Raw genomic sequence first — 23239 nt, forward strand, 5'->3', positions numbered from 1 at the left:
GTCTGCAGTCTAGTGAGATCACCAGTTCCTGGAATAAAGAGACTAACGCATGTGTATGACTCAAAACCATAGACACAAAACAATTACGGAATGCTTATCGATTTTAATGGGAAATGTTATGGATTAATGATAAAGTATGATTAAGATTAAATGAACTTTCCAAGAAGTCCTTTGTCTGAGACATGGACAATCTGAATGCCTTTTTTTGAAGGCTATGACTTCTTGTTTTGGGAACTTGGATGACAAGTTGGCTAGATCTTATGAAAACACCCTGGAATTCCCCGGCAGCCTCCCTAAATCCTTACTAGATGCCTTGCTTTCATTATCTATTTGTATTTTTCACTTTCATTCTTTGCTCTTTTGATTATTCAGAGTCCATAGAAGCTCTTATGGCCACCCTGTGTTCTCTGCGTGGAAGTCCCTCCAAGCTTCGGACCTCCTCAACCAGTGTCTCTTACAATGGAAGGCCTTGGGTTGAGTCTTCAGCTCAGGTTCTTAGTTCTTCACTTGCTCATGGATCAAATGATAAAGAGGTGATGCAAAATCTCAACAATCGACTTGCCAGTTACTTGGAGAAGGTCAACGCCCTGGAAAAGTCCAATAAACAATTGGAAATCCAAATCCGAGAGAAATTATCAGAAGGTGCCGCAGTGAAAAAAGACTACAGTGATTACTTCACTCTGATTAATACCCTCAAAAAGCAGGTAAGACATGAAAAAACTGACTGTGATATATAATATTAGTGAACCCCATGACATAATCAAAATGGACCCCATAATACTCAATGTTGGTGTTTACCATTGGACAGATCAGGCACATTATTTTCTTTTTTCCTATTATGTTTAGTGCAGATGTGAACCTAGCTTTATCATTCACACATAACCAATTTTCTAAGTAAATATATTTCTAAAAGTGCAATTCACATGAATTTCTCACCAAATGTCGGTAACAACCTATCCAATCCACGCAGGCAAAGAAATGAAACCATAGCTGTACATACTGTATATACTAACAAAATACTATTAGCTAAGCTACCTGTAACTACCACTAGGAGGACATAGGAGAGGTCTGCATACTGCTTTATTATTGATATTTATGTATACGCTGTATGCAGTAAGCTCTTTAGCTCCCCTAGTGCTGGCTGCAGGCAGCCTGATTATTATCTATTAAATATCTATATGCATAGAATTGTAAATCAGAACAAAAAAACATCCAACTCATAAAAAGATATATTAACCTGTTTGGAAAAAATAATTAATATTCAAGGTTGGATATTCATCTAAACCCTACTTAACCATCACATTGTACTTACATTGTGTACTAATATGGCCCTTCTTCTGGGTGTACTGTATATATGGCTGCAACCACTATAGCTGCTCCCGTACATATCCATAGACATTTAAAATCTGCATTAAAACTAACATATACAGAACAAAGATCAGGATCTAGAAGCTAATAATTGACAAAAAAACTAATTTATACAATGGAAATACTTTTACACCTCTGAGTTGCTAAGTTACTAAGTTATGAATCATTTTTATCTCTATTAACTAAGGATCGTGCGTATTAATAGAATACTAAGTGTGAAAATGGCCAAAGCTTCGCTTTTAAATTCTAGCATTTATTTTTCACGCACAATAAAGTAAAAAAAATGTCTGACTCCTGTCCTGTCTTTAGGCTAGAAGTAATATGTCTGCTCCATATGGCGGTTACAGTATCATTATTTAATGTGACAGAATGTATTCACCATGGTCAGACTTTAGCTGAATAAGAGGCTTAGGGGTGCTTCACACACAGCGAGCTCGCTGCCGAGATCGCTGCTGAGTCACGCTTTTTGTGACGCAGCAGTGACCTCATTAGCGATCTCGCTGTGTGTGACACTGAGCAGCGATCTGGCCCCTGCTGCGAGATCGCTGCTCGTTACACACAGCCCTGGTTCGTTTTCTTCAAAGGCGCTCTCCCACTGTGACACACAGATCGCTGTGTGTGACAGCGAGAGAGCGACAAATGAAGCGAGCAGGGAGCAGGAGCCAGCGTCTGGCAGCTGCGGTAAGCTGTATCCAAGATAAACATCGGGTAACCAAGGTGGTTACCCGATATTTACCTTAGTTACCAGCCTCCGCAGCTCTCACGCTGCCTGTGCTGCCGGCTCCTGCTCTCTGCACATGTAGCTGCATTACACATCGGGTTAAGTAACCCGATGTGTACTGTAGCTAGGAGAGCAAGGAGCCAGTGCTAAGCAGTGTGCGCGGCTCCCTGCTCTCTGCACATGTAGCTGCATTACACATCGGGTTAATTAACCCGATGTGTACTGTAGCTAGGAGAGCAAAGCTAAGCGGTGTGCTCTGGTAACTAATGTAAACATCGGGTAACCATACCCGATGTTTACCTTAGTTACCAGTGTCTGCAGCTTCCAGACGCCGGCTCCGTGCAAGCGCAGCGTCGCTTGCACGTCGCTGCTGGCTGGGGGCTGGTCACTGGTCGCTGGTGAGATCTGCCTGTTTGACAGCTCACCAGCGACCATGTAGCGATGCAGCAGCGATCCTGACCAGGTCAGATCGCTGGTCGGATCGCTGCTGCATCGCTAAAGTGTGAAGGCACCCTTAGTGTATGTTCCTCTCTCGGCCTATTAGTCTCCTGCAATTTAGTACTTTATGGTATGTTTGCATTAACAGCAACAGGTGTGTTTACCTACTTTTCTATGTAAAGACTATATCTAAAGTGTACGCAAAATATCCAATTGGTCTTATGGACATTCATGAACATGGAAAAGTACAAATATACAGAACTGTGTAATAGTTTCAGCCAGGTGTGGAAAAAATGCTGCAAAGTAAGAATGTTTTCAAGAATAGAAGTGTTAATAGTGTCTTTTTTTATCAAAGAACAAAATGCAAAAGAGAAATGTAAACAAGATCAATATTGTCACGATGACTCTGGGATAGTGGGGAACCGGGGCCCCTAAGTTGTCCTTCAAGCTAGGGGGTCCTATGCTATCCCTTTTCTCAGAGATGCCACTAAGGGTGGGGATGCCTGAATCTCCTTCCTGGCCCTGCTCCTGAACAGTCCTGGTCTGTTTCTCTCTGCTCCCCCATGAGAATCGGGAGAGGAGTGTAATGAAAGTCACAGATATAGACAGACAAGGAAAAAACAAAACTGTTACACAGCAAGCATGCGCACAGGTAAAGGCAATAAGAGATTCAGGAGGAAAAACACAAGAGGAAGGAAGCTACAAAACAACAGGGGTAAACTCAACAACTGCACCAAGCAAATAGCACAATTTTCACCAGATTATCTGGGACACCACACCTCACAAACCAACATAGAAACTATAGCTGGCATGGGTAGAAGATCTCTTCCAGCTTAAATAGAAGTGAAGCAGATGTGATTGGCTTCCTCACCACATGTGATCAAAGGAAACTAACAAACAGACTAGCAGAGATTATCTCTGCTAGCCTGCCTATGACTCAGCATGCAGCAGATCAACGCCTAAGGGGTACTTTGCACGAAAGTGACACACATCCGGCGCTGGTAACGACATTGCAACGTGTAAAGCCTAGATGCGCCGATAAACAATCGCAAAAGCGTCGAAAATCGGTGATCTGTGTAGCGTCGGTCATTTTCATAATGTCGCACCAATAGGAGATACGATGTTGTTCTTCGTTCCTGCGGCACCACACATCGCTGTGTGTGAAGCCGCAGGAGCGAGGAACTTCTCCTTACCTGCCTCCACCGGCTATGCGGAAGGAAGGAGGTGGGCGGGATGTTTACGTCCCGCTCATCTCCGCCCCTCCGCTTCTATTGCCCGCCTGCCGAGTGACGTCGCTGTGATGCCACACGACCCGCCCCCTTAGGAAGGAGGCAGGTCGCCGGCCAGAGCGACGTCGCAGGGGAGGTAAGTGCGTGTGAAGCTGCCGTAGCGATAATGTTCGCTACGGCAGCTATCACAAGATATCGCATGTGTGACGGGGGCGAGTGCTATCGCGCTCGGCATCGCTAGCCAATGCTAGCGATGTCGCAATGTGCAAAGTACCCCTAAGTCTGCCAGTGTTGATTCCAGACACTAGAGAAACCATTGGACAGAGTGTCAGAATCTGCAATGTGAACAGAGCTCAATGCCATCATGACTGTCAGCAAAGTTTGTGCAAAACTCCAAGTGACAAACATTTGCCATTTGTCTTCAAAACAGCATCAATTCTTCTAGTTACACTTCAATAAAGTCAGGGATTTTTTAGGATTATAGTCAGGTGTAGGAGTAACCAATTATACCAAACAAGTGATAATTTTCATATGTAGGTTGAAACCATTAAGTCATTAACTGAAACAGAAACAGTTGTGTTGGAAGCTTAAAACTGGGTGAGGAACAGACAAACTCTTACAAAGGTGAGGTTGTGGGAAACAGTTTCATGTCAAAGGTTACACGAGCAAAGCAACAAGACACAAGGTAGTTATACTGCATCAGCAAGGTGTCTCTTAGGCAAATATTTGAAAGCATGCTAAGGTTTCAAGTTCCTTTGAAAAAGCTCCAGGAAATTGACAATATTGAGGATTGTAGATGCAATGGTCAGCTAAAGAAACCTACTGAAGAAGTTAAAAAGCACACATCATGGTTACTTACCATAAAAAATTAGCAGTGGCATCAGTTCAGAACTGGCAGCAACCAGTAGGACCAAGCCACAAACATCTACTATTTGGAGTTCTCTGGCCAGAAGTGGTCTTAATGGAAGATACCTTGAGGATGGAAACAACACCAAGCAATTCAACTATGCATGAAAACATAAGAACTGGCTTGCAGAAAAATGGCAGCAGGTTGTAATACTATTGTATGTTCTGAGGATTTCGATAGCGTTAGGGCAATGACAACCAGAGACGAGTTCTTGGTGCAGGGATATTTATAATACGTAACCAACGATAGGTACACAAACGGAACAAACACAGTAGAACAATAACACACGAAATACCTTCCCGAATCGGAGCGAAGGGAATTCCCGGGGCCACGCACCGGACTCCCCCAGGGAGACCACCAAGAGCGAACCCCTATACAGGGACTGTCTGGCAATCACCCCGGAAGGCCTAAATGCGCAGCAGCCGGGACACAAGGGGCAATAGGTAAAGTCCAGGAGTGTCCGTACGGAATGAACGTCCAGAGGTTACGAACCGGAAGGAACCGGGCAGAAGTGCTGACCCAAGACGGCAGGCGGAGTCCGGGCACAGCTTGATGAAACCGGGTAAAGTCCAGAGTCGGTGTCGGTTGTCTTCAGGAGGATCCAAATGTCAATCAGGAAATAGAAGCAGCAAAGCAGGAGCACACAGCAAGCAGTATACTCAGGCACTGGACTAAGCTTAGAGGCGGCCTTTTAAGCAGCTGGACAGGAAGTAGGGCAACAGAACAGCAAACTCCATGTTAACCGAGGGCAAGCTCTTTCAAAAGAGAACTGGAAATCCCGGAAGCCTGACAGTACTCCCCCCCCAGAAACGGCCTCAGGACGGATCAGGGCCTGGCTTGTCCGGGTACCGCCGATGAAACTGAGCAATCTTCCGGGGCGCCCGAATGTTACCCACCGGTTCCCAGGAATCGTCCTCGGGGGAGTACCCCTGCCAACGTACCAGATACTGAAGCCGATGACGATGGAGCCGGGAGTCAATAATGTCCTCAACCACGAACTGCTCCTCGCCGTCAACCATCACAGGCGGAGGAGGAGGCACGACACGACCATGAAACGGATTAGGAGAAACGGGTTTGAGGAGAGAAACATGAAAGACCGGGTGTACCTTTAGATGGTGCGGTAACCGCAGCCGACAGGCCACAGGGCTCACGATCCCGGTGATCTTAAACGGACCGATGAATTTCTGTCCCAGCTTCTGCGAAGGAACCCCCAATCTCAGGTTTTTGGTGGATAACCACACTGAGTCCCCTACCTTATACATGGGGGCTGGTTTCCGGTGAGTGTCTGCCGACCTCTTGTAACGCTCCTGAGCTGTAGCCACAGTGTCCTTTAGTACCTCCAGAATCTGTCGTAGCTCCGTCAATCTGTCCTCCACTGCTGGCACCGAAACCGCAACCGGTGACCTAGGTAAAACATTCGGATGGTAACCCAAGTTAGCGAAAAAAGGCGTTACCTTAGTGGAGCTGCTCTGAGTGTTGTTATACGAGAACTCCGCCAACGGAAGCATCTTCAACCAATCGTCCTGCAGATGGCTGACATAACATCGAAGGTACTGTTCCAGGGTTTTATTAGTCCGTTCGGTTTGCCCATTTGTCTGAGGATGGTATGCAGAAGACAAACAGACATCAATCTGGAGTGCCGAACAAAACCCCTTCCAGAACTTAGACGTGAACTGCACGCCCCGGTCAGAGATGATCTCATCCGGTACCCCATGCAATCGGAATATGTTCTGGATAACCAAATCCACTGTCTCTGCGGCTGAGGGAAGACCGGTACACGGAATAAAGTGAGCAGCTTTTGTCAACCGATCCACCACCACTAAAATGGTATTGTGACCGCCTGAGACTGGCAACTCCACAATAAAATCCATTGAGATGGATCCCCAAGGGCGAGATGGAACGGGTAACGGTTGGAGGAGTCCCGTAGGAGCCACACGAGGGACCTTGCACCGGGCACAAACCACACATGAGTGGACATAGTCTTTTACATCCTTTAAACAGGTAGGCCACCAGAAGAAACGGCTCAGAAATTCCTGTGTCTTCTGTACCCCCCTATGACCAGCCAACACGGAGTCATGGACCAACTTGAGAACCCGAAGTCTTACGGCCTCCGGGACATAAATGCGTCGCTCTCTCAACCACACACCATTCCGAAGAACAAGAGTCACATCATTCGGGGGGGCAGTAAGAAATACGTCACCATCATAGGCCAGCTTGATGTCCTTCCACAAGTCCTGGTCCTGGATTACTCCAACGAAATTGGCATCCGATAACACGGTCTGAGACGGGGTTCCAGGCACGGAGTCCACGGCGTGGATTCGGGACAAGGCATCGGCTTTCCCATTACGTGAACCTGGACGGTATGTAACGATAAAATTGAACTGGTTAAGGAATAAGCTCCAACGGGCTTGCCGTGGAGACAGGCACCTGGCAGACTTAAGAAATTCCAGGTTACGATGATCTGTGAGTACTATCACTTGCTGTGCAGCTCCCTGTAAGTGGTGTCTCCATTCCTTGAAAGCTGCAATAATCGCCAACAATTCCTTGTCCGCAATGTCATAGTTCCTTTCTGCAGGGGACAACCGGCGAGAAAAGAAAGCACACGGATGCAAGAGACTCTTGTCCCCAGTCCTTTGAGAAAGGATTGCCCCTAACGCATAATCGGAAGCGTCGACTTCCACAATAAAGGGAAGTGCGGGATTCGGGTGTACTAGTATTGGCGCTGAGGTAAAACAAACCTTGAGACGATGGAAAGCTTCCTGGGCCTGGGCGGACCACACAAACTTCTGTCCCTTCTTGGTTAACAGAGTGATGGGACGGACGATCTCTGAAAAGTTACGGATAAAGCGTCGGTAAAAGTTGGCAAAACCGACAAAGCGTTGTACCTCCTTGATGTTTCCCGGTTCCGGCCAGTCTAGAATTGCTTGTATCTTGCCCGACTCCATGTTCAGTCCCTAAGGAGAGATGACATAACCTAAAAATTGTATTTGTGAGCAATGGAATTCGCACTTCTCCAGTTTAATGTACAGGTGGTTATCCCTCAGACGGGTAAGTACGGTCTTGACGTGCTCCTGGTGTTCCTGTAGGGAATCAGAAAAGATCAGGATATCATCCAGATAAATCACCATGAATTGGTCCATTATATCCCTAAAAATATCGTTAACTAGGTGTTGGAAAGCCGCAGGAGCGTTACAAAGTCCAAAAGGCATCACTAGGTACTCATAATGTCCATACCGACATCTGAACGCTGTCTTCCACTCATCTCCGGGACGTATGCGAAGTAGATTATATGCCCCACGGAGATCCAATTTAGTGAATATCTTTGCCTGTTGGACTCTCTCCAATAGCTCAGGAATCAACGGTAACGGATACCGGTTCCGGATGGTTATCTTATTCAGTTCCCGGTAGTCAATACAAGGTCTCAGAGTTCCCTCTTTCTTTTTCACGAAAAAGATGGGTGCCCCTGCTGGTGAGGTAGAAGGGCGAATAAATCCCTTGGCTAGACTTTCATCGATGTACTCTTTTAGTGCTTCTAGCGCAGGTGCCGCCAACGGGTAGACATGACCAAACGGGATCTCTGCCCCTGGGAGTAAGGCGGGCTTTGCACACTGCGACATCGCAGGTGCGATGTCGGTGGGGTCAAATTGAAAATGACGCACTTCCGGCATCGCATGCGACATCGCAGTGTGTAAAGTCTCGATGATACGATTAACGAGCGCAAAAGCGTCGTAATCGTATCATCGGTGCAGCGTCGGCGTAATTCATAATTACGCTGACGCGACAGTCCGATGTTGTTCCTCGCTCCTGCAGCAGCACACATCGCTGTGTGTGAAGCCGCAGGAGCGAGGAACATCTCCTACCGGCGTCACTGCGGCTTCCGTAGGTTATGCGGAAGGAAGGAGGTGGGCAGGATGTTTACATCCTGCTCATCTCCGCCCCTCCGCTCCGATTGGCCGCCTGCCGTGTGACGTCACAGTGACGCCGCACGACCCGCCCCCTTAACAAGGAGGCGGGCCGCCGGCCACAGGGACGTCGCACGGCAGGTGAGTGTGTGTGTGAAGCTGGCGTAGCGATAATTTTCGCTACGCCAGCTATCACCACATATCGCTGCTGCGACGGGGGCGGGCACTATCGCACTCGGCATCGCAGCATCGGGCTGCGATGTCGCAGTGTGCAAAGCCCGCCTAAGTCTATGGGACAATCATACGGTCTATGCGGGGGAAGCCGATCTGCTTTTCTTTTGTCGCATATATCAGCGAAGTCATGATAAACCGGGGGTAAAACAGGTACCTGTACAGTGCCCTCCGCATTCGGTGTTACTGGAACCGGTACAGTTGGACTAATGGTCGGACCACTCTGCGGTGGGAAGGATATTTCCTTAGTCTCCCAATCGATGACTGGATTTGTAGACCGTAGCCACGGAATTCCTAAAATAATCGGAAAATGGGGAGAAGAAATCAACATGAAAACAAGGGTCTCCTGCTGACCTGGCTTCATCACGCATTCTAGGGGTACTGTTTCCCGATCAACTGGTCCAGAAACTAACGGAGATCCGTCTACCGTCTCCATGGTAACCGGTGAGGATCTTTGTTGAGTCCGGATACCGTGTTTCCTGGCAAAAGAAGAGTCCATGAAATTACCCCCTGCCCCAGAGTCTATCATAGCAGATGTAGGTATTAACTGTCCCTCCCACCGGATCTGAATGGGAAGCGAGCAATGGGTGTATTTCCCTTCTGAGTCCTTAGGTGATGTTGACATTACAGTCAAGGGAAATACCGCATCCAGGTGTCCACTTGCCTCAGAGATATCGGACTCTGCGTCCGTGTTGTCACACTCTGCCATGGCTGCCAATACCTTATTTGGGCGATTTGGACGTCTCGGGCAGTCAATCAAGAAATGGTCCGATTGACCGCAATAGAAACACAAACGCTCACGGAGCCGGTGTTCACGACGTTTGTTGGTCTCTCGCTTTTGCAGAGAGTCCACTTGCATAGGAACGTCCTCGGCCTCCCATGGCGTCCTGAGAGCGGGTTCTCTGGAAGGAAACGCAAAGTTGGTTACCCGGTTTACAGCTGCCCATTTTTCCTGTCTACGTTCCGTCAAGCGGGTATCAATACGCACACAGTGTTGGAGAAACAGTTCAAAATCCCCTGGAGATTCGGAACGAGCTAACTCGTCCTTGATGGTACCGGACAAACCTTTTTTGAAAACTGACAATAATGCATTGTTTCCCCAGTCGGTGTCTACCACTAACCTCTTGAACTCAGTGGCATATTCAACGACAGACCGCTTTCCCTGACGTAAGGAAAGGAGAGCCGATTCAGCGGTAGCACGGCGATTCGGATCATCAAACATTTGCGCCATTGCGGTCAGAAAGTCATCCAGGTGATTTAAAAGGATATCCCGATTCTCTATCATAGGATTAGCCCAAGCCAGTGCTCGTGAGGTTAATAACATAATTATACATAACACTTTTGACCGGTCAGAACGGTAATAATCAGCATGTACATCAAAAAACAGTATACATTGGTTAACAAATCCACGAAACTGACTACGATCACCATTGAAACGAAATGGGGGTAACCTAGGCATACCAGCAGCTGATACGGACGTAGTGGGGACGGCTTCCTGAGCCTCCACTCTGACTTGCAAATCCTGAATAGCCGGACCCAGTACCTGGTGATTATGGCCCAGCTGTGCCTCCACATCTCTAAGTTTATTCTGCACCGCCTCCATCTCCTGCTGCAAGGAGTTAATCATGGAAAAAAGCTGATCTACTCGTGTCTCAGTCATTGCCCCAGCGAAATCCTCTCTTGGCCTGAGTATAATGTAATACTATTGTATGTTCTGAGGATTTCGATAGCGTTAGGGCAATGACAACCAGAGACGAGTTCTTGGTGCAGGGATATTTATAATACGTAACCAACGATAGGTACACAAACGGAACAAACACAGTAGAACAATAACACACGAAATACCTTCCCGAATCGGAGCGAAGGGAATTCCCGGGGCCACGCACCGGACTCCCCCAGGGAGACCACCAAGAGCGAACCCCTATACAGGGACTGTCTGGCAATCACCCCGGAAGGCCTAAATGCGCAGCAGCCGGGACACAAGGGGCAATAGGTAAAGTCCAGGAGTGTCCGTACGGAATGAACGTCCAGAGGTTACGAACCGGAAGGAACCGGGCAGAAGTGCTGACCCAAGACGGCAGACGGAGTCCGGGCACAGCTTGATGAAACCGGGTAAAGTCCAGAGTCGGTGTCGGTTGTCTTCAGGAGGATCCAAATGTCAATCAGGAAATAGAAGCAGCAAAGCAGGAGCACACAGCAAGCAGTATACTCAGGCACTGGACTAAGCTTAGAGGCGGCCTTTTAAGCAGCTGGACAGGAAGTAGGGCAACAGAACAGCAAACTCCATGTTAACCGAGGGCAAGCTCTTTCAAAAGAGAACTGGAAATCCCGGAAGCCTGACACAGGTGCTGTGGACTGATGAATCAGAATGTGAAATATTTGGCTATAAAGGAAGATAGGGCTGGAGACACAATAATGAGAGCCTACAGGAACAGTGAACAGCGGAGGAGGATCCTGCAAGATTGAGGCTGAATTTCAGTAAATGGAGTTGGTGAATTTGTCAGGATTAATGGTGTCCTCAATGCTGAGAAATACATACTGATATTTATCCATAATGTAATACCATCAGGGAGGCATCTGATTGTGACTGAACAACGACCCCAAACATACAGTCAATGTAATTATAATCTATCATCAGCGTAAAGAAGTTCAAGGAGTCCTGGAAGTTATGATCCGGCCCACACAGAGCCCTGGAGGTAATGATCCGGCCCTCGCAGAGCCCTGGAGGTGATGATACAGCCCCCGCAGAGCCCTGGAAGTGATTATCCGCCCCTCATAGAGCCCTGGAGGTGATTATCCGACCCCCACAGAGCCTTGGAGGTGATATACCGGCCCACACAGAGCCCTGGAGGTGATATACCGGCCCACACAGAGCCCTGGAGGTGATGATCTTGCCCCTGCAGAGCCCTGAATGTGATGTTCCATCCCCCGCAGAGCCCTGGAAGTGATTATCCGACCCCCACAGAGCCCTGGAGGTGATGTTCCGGCCTCCACAGAGCCCTGGAGGTGATGATCTTGCCCCTGCAGAGCCCTGAATGTGATGTTCCAGCCCCCGCAGAGTCCTGGAAGTGATTATCCGACCCCCACAGAGCCCTGGAGGTGATGATACGGCCCCCAAAGAGCCCTGGAGGTGATGATCCGACCCCCAAAGAGCCCTGGAGGTGATGATCCGGCCCCACAGAGCCCTGGAGGTGATGATCCAGCTCTGCAGAGCCCTGGAGGTGATGATCCGGCCCCCGCAGAAGCCTGCAGGTGATGATTCGGCCTCCACAGAGCCCTGATCTCACATCATCCAGTCTGTCTGGGATCACATGAAGAGACAGAAGGATTTACACAAGCCTCATACACAAAGATCTGTGGTTAGTTCTCCAAGATGTTTGGAACAATCTCCCTGTCGAATTTCTTTAAAAATTGTGTTCAAGTATATCTAGAAGAATTTCTTTTTTTTTTTGTTCTGAAGGCAAAGGGCGGTCACCAAATATTTATTAGATTTAGATTTCTTTTTTGTTCATTCACTTTGCATTTTGTTAATTGATAAAAATTAACTATTAACTATTCTATTTTATAAAGCATGCTTACTTTGCAGCATTTTTCCAAACCTGTGTAAAACATTTGCACAATACTATATGTCCAGGAAAAAATCTACTGCCCTAAAGTGCAGAAATAGTAAGCTCAACACCTACTGATAAGACAACAGACACCGTGCCACAAAATGTGAACAAGTTAACAATAAAATGTGTGACTTTTCTTATCAAATTTAAAAAGCGGCTAAATAAATTGCTATGGTCTCCAAGGAAATATAGTTTTAACATATTTTTAGGAAGAGTAAATGAAAATAGCACAGATTTTAGGAAAAACATTTAATTAACATAGGTCAATGTTGGGAAATGTGAGTCAATGTATATGTATAATTGAGAAAACTAATGTAAAGTGCTAGTAGCCATTATAAAATCTCTGTCTTTCTGTCCATTTACAATAGCGCTCCTCAAACTTTAAGGCCTCATCTCAAAAGTCAATCCATGGTGATGCCAGAACTTCAGCAGAGTACAAAAACTACCATACAGCGCCCATATGACCTCTGTAGCATAGCCCAAAAAATACCACCATGCAACAACCATATTTCACCATAGAAAAAACAAATTTCACAGTGCAGCTTAGAACACCTCCCCAGTGCACCAAACCTATACCACCATTTAGTAACTAAGTTCCCCCAATAGTGCCAAAATAATACCACCAGAGCAGCACCTGACACAATACCTACCAATAGGGAAAATACATGTGCTGTTTTTGTGATGGCGCCGGAAAGATATCACAGCAGGTTACATCTTGTGTTGGAGCAGATTTACTTTAATTTGATGCTGAAAGGTCCATCCTTGTTGGGTGAGCTAGCATTCATCACAGCTGCGGCATCTTGTCATCACGCCCTTCTGCTATATTTACCCACTCTTGACTTTACTCCACGCCAATGATAGATTCTCTATACTGACCACTTGGAAGGAGCCTGTCACTGGAGCAGCTGAGGTGTCATTTCAGTAGCAGCTGTGAAGTTCCTTTTGAAAAAACCTAAGAATATTATTTGTTGTGTTTTTCCCCACCCATTTGTCTTACTTTCCTTATGTTGTTTAATTGTAGTAGTGGGACTAGTGTCCCACTGCCCTACTCACTAGCCAGGGTAAGTTCAGGGTCAGCGAGGCCCTAGGCACATGATGGCGCATGGGGGGAAAGACCCTTCTAGGGACGTTAGGGAGCTCAGGGATCAGTCACAAGTGAGTGACCCCTCTTCCCTCTCCCTATCGCCAGTGTCTTCCATTACATCTTCCCTGGTTTTCCTGTTTCGCACCTGATCTTATCAGGGTGTCACAGGGAACTGCACTCCTTTTACTTATGGTGCAGAAGTCACCTTCCATGGTTCTGGGATCCTAACTATTGGTATTGCTTCCATCAACATTCAAATCCTAGCCACACCTCACACCACACCCTATCAGGCACACCAGTGGGTGGTCTAGCTGGAAAAGGACCACCCGCCTAGGTGTCAGGCAGACTGGTGGGAGGGACATAGTCAATCGAGTAGTAGCCCTCAGAGAGTGAGGAGCTGAGAGAGTTGTAGCTCCCTGGGAGACTTTGGTTAGGTCGCAGATGGTGGTCTAAGACCGGAGGAGTCGGAGACCCGGTCACAGGGTATTGGAGAAAGGTGCACAGACTTAGTTTTGGAGAACGGTCGGCACCGGAAAATCTAGTAACCAGACCAGTACCGAGCACGGCAGGGTACTGGACTCTAGATCAGGGAGTAGCTTCATGCAACCTGATAATTAATCTGTGGAGGATAGTCTCTTTATGAACTTTCCCCAAGAGCTCAGAGATCGAAGGCACCAACCCAGCGAGGGGGATAGGGCTTTCCAGCTTATGCGGCCCACTGAAATCCCAAGTGTCAGCCATCGAGAGCACAGCTCCTCTATTTAACTATAGGGAGCGGGACCCCGACAGCCTCAGACCGAGGGGTCACTCAGAAACGTCTAAACACAAGTGCATGGAGGCAGGCTCCAAACCGCCAGCAATACCAACGAGAACAGATTCCCGGACGAGCTCCCCAGAGTGGCAGCGGCACCCAGAGACTTGGTTTACTCCTGTGTCAGAGTTTGCTTAATGGTCGCACCAACATCCACACGGTCTGAGTGAGTACGCTGCGCTCCCCTGAGTCTGCCCGCCTGGCCTGCACCACGCTTCCCTACACCTCCATCATCCAGAGTCTCGTGGAGGGAACGTCATCTGGCTGCCCCACTCCATCTCCCTCGGGTACTCCCATCGGCAGCGGTGGTACTCCCCTTACCGCGAACCATGGGTGGCGTCACAAACACTAATCCCCTGTAAATAACCCCCTTTCATTTTTGAGTGGCCGCAAGCCCCCGGGTCCGGGGACCCTCGAGCCACAGCAACCACGAATCCGAGAAGTCCGATTGCTGCAAGGGCGGTACACCTCCTCTGTGTGTTGAGCCGCAAGCCAAGCGTTCCCTCACCCCAACACTACGAAGGGCAGTTATAGAGAATCCAGATTAGGGGTTACTTGTAGTAAAATATCAAAGGGGTAAAAAGTTAGAATAGTTCCCTCATTCCAAATTGGAAATAGAAAAGTGCTGATATGGACTGTATGTGGTCAAAATACCATCACGGAAGGTTCCACCCGAGGCAAAGTTGCCACCTCATCTTTATAAATGGGGTCCCTTTTATTAACATAACATTTTAGCGTACCTGTCATTTTAGCGTACCTGTCATTTTAGCGTACCTGTCATTTCAGCACACCTGTCATTTTTGAGTACATAAGAAATAACATTACTTTTTGACATATGATTTGTATCCTGTATTTTTCTCTGGTTTCCCTTTCTGCAGGCTCTATCTCTGATTTTCAGTTGTCTCTGAGCTGGTAGGTGGGGACTAGCTGCTATGATATTCCCCATATACTTTTTTTCTGGTTGTAACATGTTCAGAAATAGCAGTACTTTTGAAAGATACAAATCAGATGGATTTAAATAGAGGAGAGCAGGGGATGAAAATGTGGCTCATATTTCTGTGTAAAAATAATGTACTTTTGATTTCTGAAACTTTTTTTAAATGTCAAACTCTGAAAATCTCATGCCTTTAGATTACAGATTCAATCTCTGAGAATACAAATCTGTTACTGGCCATTGATAACAGCAAACTGGCTGCAGACGACTTCAAAGAGAAGTAAGTATAAGATATGGACAGCATATCTGAGCTCTCGTACTCAGGGCTGGTTTATTGAAACTTGGACAACAAGCAATTATTGTATAATAATATAGTTCAACTTCCATATTATCATCATCATCCAAAATTAAATATGTTGGATGGCTTTAAATTATTAATAGGAATCTTGTCCTCGCAAATTCCCAACAATGACGGCCTTAGGCAATTGTGGCACCCCTGAGGCTTCAGTCACCATAGTGTACTGCACCTCACTTAAGGTGCGGTACTCATCCTGGATCCAGAAGAGGTCAGTACCGATTCCCCAACACGCCAACTCATACACACAACCAGGTTGGCCTCCCCACTGGAGACCGGCTAGGGTTGGGTCTTAAGGCAGTCACCAAACATGGGGGGATGCCACCCACCAGCGAGAGGGAACCAGGGGAGGAACATCCACCAGGGGGAGTGAGAAGCAACACAACAGTTAGCGAGTTCTCCAGCAGGAGAGGAAGAGAGCAGTTGGGTTTTACCAGAGGGTCTGGGGGGGACGCAGGAGTCAATACGGTCGCCGAGGGGAGAGCTTCATTGCTCCCTCAGGATCGGCGCTGAGCAGGGTGCAGAATCCTAGGGTGGATCATACTTCAGGTTGTCCACCAAAATTGCATGTCCCTCTGGCCCCCACAGTTCCCAGAGCACAGTGGTATATAGGATCCGTGGTCATGTTCCAAGGCAGGCCCCATAACGGACCTGCGACTCAGACGGGAGTAAACACTTTTCAAGAACCGGGGTCCCCAAGAAGCCTCAGGCCACCGTGGAGGTTGGCACCCTAAGAAAACGCAACATTTGCCCCTCACGTCTGGGACAACACTACGAGATAGAACATTGGCCTTAACATTCTTAGATTCGGAGAGACAAGATACGGGAGCCAAGGATCTCTACAGACATCCAGAAAAGCAGGAGTCCCCTCATAACTTAACCTCTTGGGTCTACCATTTGAAGGTCAAATTGTGTTTAAATAACCATGGCAAGCCCAGCACTAACTTTGGAGGTGGAGAAGGTGGAAACATAAATGAAATGGATTCCGTCTGTAACCTACCTACATACATACATTCTTGACCTTCATAGTAACATCATTTTGTGAAAGAGTAGAGTTATCGATAGCAGAAACTTGAATGGGTAAGTTGAAAAAGGAGACACCATAACCACAATCTACAGTGAAGTCATGATCAATTAGATTCAAGGTAGAACCTGAATCTACAAATGCAGGTGTAAAAATAAAACCAGACTTAAGCGGGCTTTACACACAGTGACATCACTAGCGATGTCACTGGTGAAAGCACCCACCCCCGTCGGTTGTGCGTCACGGGCAAATCGCTGCCCGTGGTGCACAACATCGCTTACACCCGTCACACGTACTTACCTGCCTAGCGACGTCGCTGTGGCCGGCGAACCACCTCCTTTCTAAGGGGGCGGTACGTGAGGCGTCACAGCGGTGTCACTATGTGGCCACCCAATAGAAGCGGAGAGGCGGAGATGAGCGGGCCTTCCTTCCAATGGGTCTTCCTTCCTCATTGCGGGCGGCCGCAGGTATGGTGATGTTCCTCGTTCCTGCGGTGTCGCACATAGCGATGTGTGCTGCCGCAGGAACGACGATCAACCTGCGTCCTGCAACAGCAACGATAATCGGGATTTGAACGACTAGTCAACGATCAGGTGAGTAATTTTGATCGTTAACGGTCGTTAGTGCATTTCACGCGCAACAACGTCGCTAACGAGGCCGGATGTGCGTCACGAATTCCGTGACCCCAACGACATCTCGTTAGCGATGTCGTTGCGTGTAAAGCCCGCTTTAGTCTCCAAAGATACCGGTAAGAAAAAAAAATGTATGCCTGTCCCAGAGACAATCTCAAACTCTTGGAACCTGAATCTCTACAAAAAGTTTCCTCTTTTTTCTCTTTGAAACTCTTTAATGTTGTTGCGGGTGGAGGGGATGCGCTCGCCACGCTCGGGTCCGGGGCTTCTGCTGCTGCTGCTCGGTGGCTCGAGCGGTGGACCGGACCCGGGGACTCGAGCAGCGCTCCTCACCCGTGAGTGAAAAGCGGGGGTGGTATGTTTAGGGATATTGTTCGTGACGCCACCCACGGGACGTGGTGATGATGGCACCACCGCTGCTGATAACGGGGATCCCGGGAGCGATGGTAGGGTACAGCTGAGATGTTGTCCCCTCCGTGGGTAGGGGGGTTGGTGATCCCAGGGCCCGGTGGTGTAGTGGGGAGGCCGGATAGCTGGAGTGCAGGGACTGCGCGGCGCGGTGCCGGACGGCACTGGTGTACTCACTCAGACAATCACTGACAAAGTCTCTGGTAAACCAAAACGGCCGGATGGACGGGTCCCGCAGCCGGCTGCAGTGTTGTTGTTGTGCTCTCCCCGGACGGCTGATGGTGGCTGTCTTTCCCTGCACCTTTTAGAATGTTCTTGACTCCTGTGGTTGCCCACCGGTAGTCCGCTCCCCGGTGTATAGGTGCCGTAGGAGCCCGTTTTGCCCGCAGGTGCTGGCCCTTGGATCTCTAGCCTGTGGTGGTGGCTGTATATCCTCTCTGGGTGGACAGTTGCCTTCAATCGGGACTTGGTAGTTGTGAAACCCCTGGGGTTCCTGTCACATTCGGATTTGACTATTGACGGCGGCTCCAAGCCTGGTCGGGGTCTGATGGCCCTGCCTGTGTGCTTAGCTTCACTGCGTTTCCCGGTCCGGTACCGGCGGGCCAACGCCCGTCCCCGGTCCTTACGGCTCTGCGGAGTTCCACCAACTCCTGAAGACGGCCACCACCGTCTGCCAACCTTGCTGTCAGTGTCTGGGCTCCAACCCAGACACCTCAAGTGTTTACTCCTCTCACTTTCACCTCCAAGACTAAACTGACTCTTTTCCCGCCTCCAGACCTGTGAACTCCTCGGTGGGTGGGGCCAACCACCTGGCTCCGCCCCACCTGGTGTGGACATCAGACCATGGAGGGAGGCAACAAGGGTTTTTGGTCTGGCTGGTGTAACTGCCTAGGGTGGGGGTGTGTGTGTTGGTATGTATGTGACTACCTGGCTAGTCCAGGGCGTCACAATATCCTTGAAACATTGAATCATGATGTGACCAGAAGCACTGCAATATAAACAGAACCAAAGAGATGCTTCAAGTACAGGTCCCCTTTGGTGTCATTGCAAGCACAAATTTGCATAGGTTCATCAGTGTCAACTAGTAACGAAAAAGTCACTGAAACACCTTTTAAATGTGTCTCTGTCTCTCAGGCGTCTAACAAAAAAAACAGCCAGAGTCATAGCTTCCTCCAGGGACTGTGGGCAGGGACTATAAGCCATCATGTCCTCATCTGACCTGAAAGTACCTCACAAAACTAACTACGGAGAGCAGAGTCACTCTAGGAGGTCCCTACGGGCCAACATCTAGACTGTGAGAAGTAGTTCTCAACTCTACGGCCTTCCTATGGATCTTAGATTCGGCAACAGCGACTTTGTCAGGGTCATCATAGATTAGGCCAAGTGACAAAAAAACCCCCACCTCAATAGAGGAAAATGCCGGGGAACCCTCAGGCAAAGAAAATGCCTAAACTTGTGGATCACCATGGAGCAAAGACAAAACAATGCCCAATCGTCAACTTTCGTACCCAGAAGAGACCAGACGGAGGCGAAAAAGTACAACTTGCATGAGGTAGAAAAAAATTGAGAACTTCCATCCCTGTCAAAGCAGTCCGCTAACTTTACCTTGGGTTCCAATGCGCCATTAGGACTAGCGATTCGTTGATGACATCTCTTGTCCGTCTAAGGACAAAATTTGAAGTTGTGATGCCAAAGTATCCACGTGCTCCATGATGACGCTCCAGCATATTGGTAGAAATAAACTATTAATAAACTATTCTCACTACACAGCTTTTTGCACACCTGCATAAAATGTTTTCACAGTTTATATATATATATATATATATATATATATATATATATATATATATATATGCGCACACACACACACACACACACACACACACACACACACACACACACAGTGTGTCCACCCATATCCTGTCCACTGCCATTAACTTGAGAACGGCGGCAGCAATAGGCATAGAAGTGGTGGCTAGCTGTAGTAAAGTAGCCATGCGCAACGCAATGAAACCACCTATAGCGCCACCTGGTGGAAAACAACGGAGTTAGCATTTTTAGCTCGAAAACGGAATAATGTAGAGAAAAAAGTGAATTACAAAGTTGTAGGTCATCATCAATTCAGTACAAATCGACACCTTGCATACAGAAATGCTATGATTAGAACGTGTAAAACTCACAAGGCTGCGGACGTGAAGCGATACCTCATGGAGACCTTCCTACAAGTCAATAGGTATGGTGGCTGTGTGGAGTGGCCTCCACGCTCACCTGACCTGACCCCATTGGACTTCTTTCTGTGAGGTCACATCAAGCAGCAGGTGTATGCGACCCCTCCACCAACATTGCAGGATATACGACGACGTATCACAGAAGCTTATGCAAACGTGTCACCTACCATATTGCACAACGTGCAGCAAGATACAGTATGCTGTGCAGAGCCCAGATGTGCATTGCAGCTGACGGTGGCCACATTGAGAATCAAAGTTAAATGAGCGCCATATGCGTGACCAGCATTCAATGTTTTGGGGGGGGGGTCATGGGTTTCATATCATAGCATATCTGTATGCAAGGTGTTGATTCGTATTGAATTGATGATGCCCTACAATTTTTTAATTCACTTTTTTCTCTCGTTCCATTTTCAAGATAAAAATGCTAACTCCGTTATTTTCCACCAGGTGGCGCAATAGGTGGTTTCAGTGCATAACGCATGGCTACTTTACTATACCTAGACACCACTTCTATGCCTATAGCTGCCGCCGTTCTCAAGTTAATGGCGGTGGACAGGATATGGGTGGACACACTGGAGATTATATATATATATATATATATATATATATATATATATATACTGTACACATTTTTGCATGTATATGCAATTCTCCAATCAATTTCAGTTTTCTATGACTGTCTCCTGCAGTATATTTTATTAGTTCACAGCAGAAACGCTGCGACTAAGCTTCTTTTAATAACAGTATCAAAAGTAAATGAACCCCGTACCAAGCTAAAAAGTAAGCAACCTTGCTTTATTAAGGGAAATTCATTGTAATCCTCATCAGGTATGCCTTGAAGTCCTGATAATCTGCACAGCTATGCATTATACCTTCACAAGGGATCCAAACATTGTATTTTATTAGGTGGAGCACAGAATCTGCCTTGCGTCAGTCTGTGGAACGGGATATGAACTCGCTGCGAAAAGCAAAGGAAGATCATGTGGTTATTAATGACAGCCTGAGAGCGGACGTAGAGAGCCTGCAGACTGAGCTCCTGACCTTAAAGAATGACCACAAGCAGGTACGATATTAATCATTTACTAAGAAGTATTCCACCAGCTATTATAGCTAACTCTGGGGTGGAACGGTTAAATATTAAGCCTCATTTTAATTTCATAAATCAATACGACACATGAAAATAAGCAAATTTGTAATATATCTTATCCGAGAAATCTGTTTCTTTCTGTTCCCGGATATGTCTTTCAATCTCAATTCAAGAGTAAAATCTGTAAAATTGGCAGTTGGTGCTTATAAGATTCTATGAAGAGGGAGAAGCTAGAGGCAGAGGGAGTAGCTAGAGGCAGAGGGAGGAGCTAGAGGCGGAGACAGACATGCTGAAATAACATTTACACTTTAAAGGGAATCTGTCACCAGGTTCTTTCCTTATAAGCTGCAGCCACACCTGTGAGATCTTATATACAACATTCTAGAATACTGTATATATGAGCCCAGTGCTCTATAACGTCAGAAAGAGCTTTTATTATAATCACCTGGTATTGGTCAGGTCCAATGAGCATCCTTGGTCTCAGTCCGGCGCCTCCTCTCTTACTTCCATCACCGTCCTCCTTCCCAGCACCATGTGGTTGATGTGTCCTGCGTCACCTACACAGATCAACATTGCGGTCTTGCACATGCGCACGTTGATCTGCCCTGCTGAGGGCAGCACAAAGTACTTTAATGCGAAGGCGCGGAGAACGTCAAAGACCACTCGTGCATGTGTAGCACCCAGGGGGCAGAGGTTTGTCAGGCACGGGGTTTCTCTTACCTGCGTTACTCGTCACCGGGCTGGTGTGATGATCTGGGATGTCGCGGTGGCCTGCCCAGCTTCGTGCCCCGAGGTGTACACCAATAAGGAGGGAGGATGATGGGGGTAGTCGTAGGATGAATGTCGTGATGCCACCTGTGGTATGCGGACAAGGATTTAGCCGCCGCTGCTGTCACTGTCCTCCGAGGAGGATGGTAGTAGCAGCCAGAGATGGTGTCGCTCCCCACAGGTGGAGCGGGCCCCGGGGAGGATGACGAGGGGAGTAGTGATGGCGTTAGCCTCTGGCGCTGGGCGTTGGTGTCGGCAATAAGAGTCCGAGTCAGTGGCTGCGGTTCCGGATGTCTTTTCTCACTCTTTGTGCCACTTGCCCGGATAGTACTGGTCACCTGCTGTGATGGGCTCCGTCGAACCCGGGTTCCTTCAGAAGTCAATACAGTGTGGTACACAGTGAGTCCCTTCCTCCTAGCGCCATATGTGTTGGATCCCCATGTCTTAAAACTACCTAGGAACCCCAGTTCGTCTCGAGTAGTACTCTTGTCCCTATTTGCAGGTACCGCGCCTCCGCAGTGGGGTCTGGTGCTGTCCAAGGCCCCGGATACTATCTGGCACTGTGCTTTCAGGCTCTTTGTGGCCAGGGAAGCGTGGAACCTCCTTGTCCCGGCAGATTCTGGAAAACCAACTTGGAGAATGATCTTCCCTAGGGTCCTGCACCCTGTGTGGTGTCGGTTCCGAGGGAGCAATGAAGCTCTCTCCTCGGCAACCGCATGACTCCTGTGTCCCACCAGAGCACCGCTGAGGCACATCTGCTCCTTTCCTCTCCTGCTGGAGAACTCCTCCTAACTGTCGTGTTGGCTCCTAACTCCCTCTTGTGGCTGCTTCTCCCACGGGTCCTTGTCACTAGTGGGTGATGCCCCCCCATGTTTGAAGGCTACCTTAAGACCCTACCCTAGCCCAGTCCCCATTGGGGAGGGCAACCTGGTTGTGAATTTGAGTGTGTAAGGATGCAGCATTACACCTTAAATCAGGTGCAATACTCTGTGGCAACTGAAGCCTCAGTAGCGCCACACATGCGCAATACAATACTTTGCCCTACCCTCAGCAGGGCACAGAGAAGTGCGCATGTGCACGAGTGCAATGGAGGTTTCTGTGTAGCTAATGTAGGACACATCATCCATATGGAGCTGGGAAGGAGGACAGTGACTGCACAGGATAGATGACACGCTGGACCCGAGACCAGCAACGCCAATTGGACCCGACTGCTCCCCAGGTGAGTAGAAGAAATGTGTTTATTTATGTTATACAGAGTAACCGGGACTCTTATATACAGTATTCTAGAATGCTGTATGTACCGCCCCGTGCTCGGCAGCCGAGCCGCTCGGATCCGGACCTTCAGTGGGTGGCTCGAGGGTCTCCGGACCCGGGGGTCTCGCGGTCACTTCAACTGAAAGGGAGGTTGTGGTTTGGGGACGTAGATGTACGGCCAGAGCCGTTTTAAGTTCATGACGCCACCCACGGGATGTAGTGAAGGTGGACACCACCGCTTCAGTTA

General features: G+C 48.1%; 1 protein-coding gene across 1 annotated transcript in view; it reads left to right on the forward strand.

The window, feature by feature from the left end:
• The first annotated feature begins 376 nt into the window (after nucleotides 1-376).
• The window catches only part of LOC142250636 (keratin, type I cytoskeletal 18-like), a 37810-nt gene continuing 14947 nt past the window's right edge, over nucleotides 377-23239 (forward strand). The window contains exons 1-3 of the mRNA XM_075322822.1: nucleotides 377-704; nucleotides 15434-15516; nucleotides 20790-20946. Of these exons, the coding sequence (XP_075178937.1) occupies nucleotides 390-704; nucleotides 15434-15516; nucleotides 20790-20946 (555 nt within the window). The 5' untranslated portion in view covers nucleotides 377-389. The remainder of the gene's footprint in view (nucleotides 705-15433; nucleotides 15517-20789; nucleotides 20947-23239) is intronic.

The sequence above is a fragment of the Anomaloglossus baeobatrachus genome, chromosome 9 (genome assembly GCF_048569485.1).
Source record: "Anomaloglossus baeobatrachus isolate aAnoBae1 chromosome 9, aAnoBae1.hap1, whole genome shotgun sequence".
NCBI lineage: Eukaryota > Metazoa > Chordata > Amphibia > Anura > Aromobatidae > Anomaloglossus > Anomaloglossus baeobatrachus.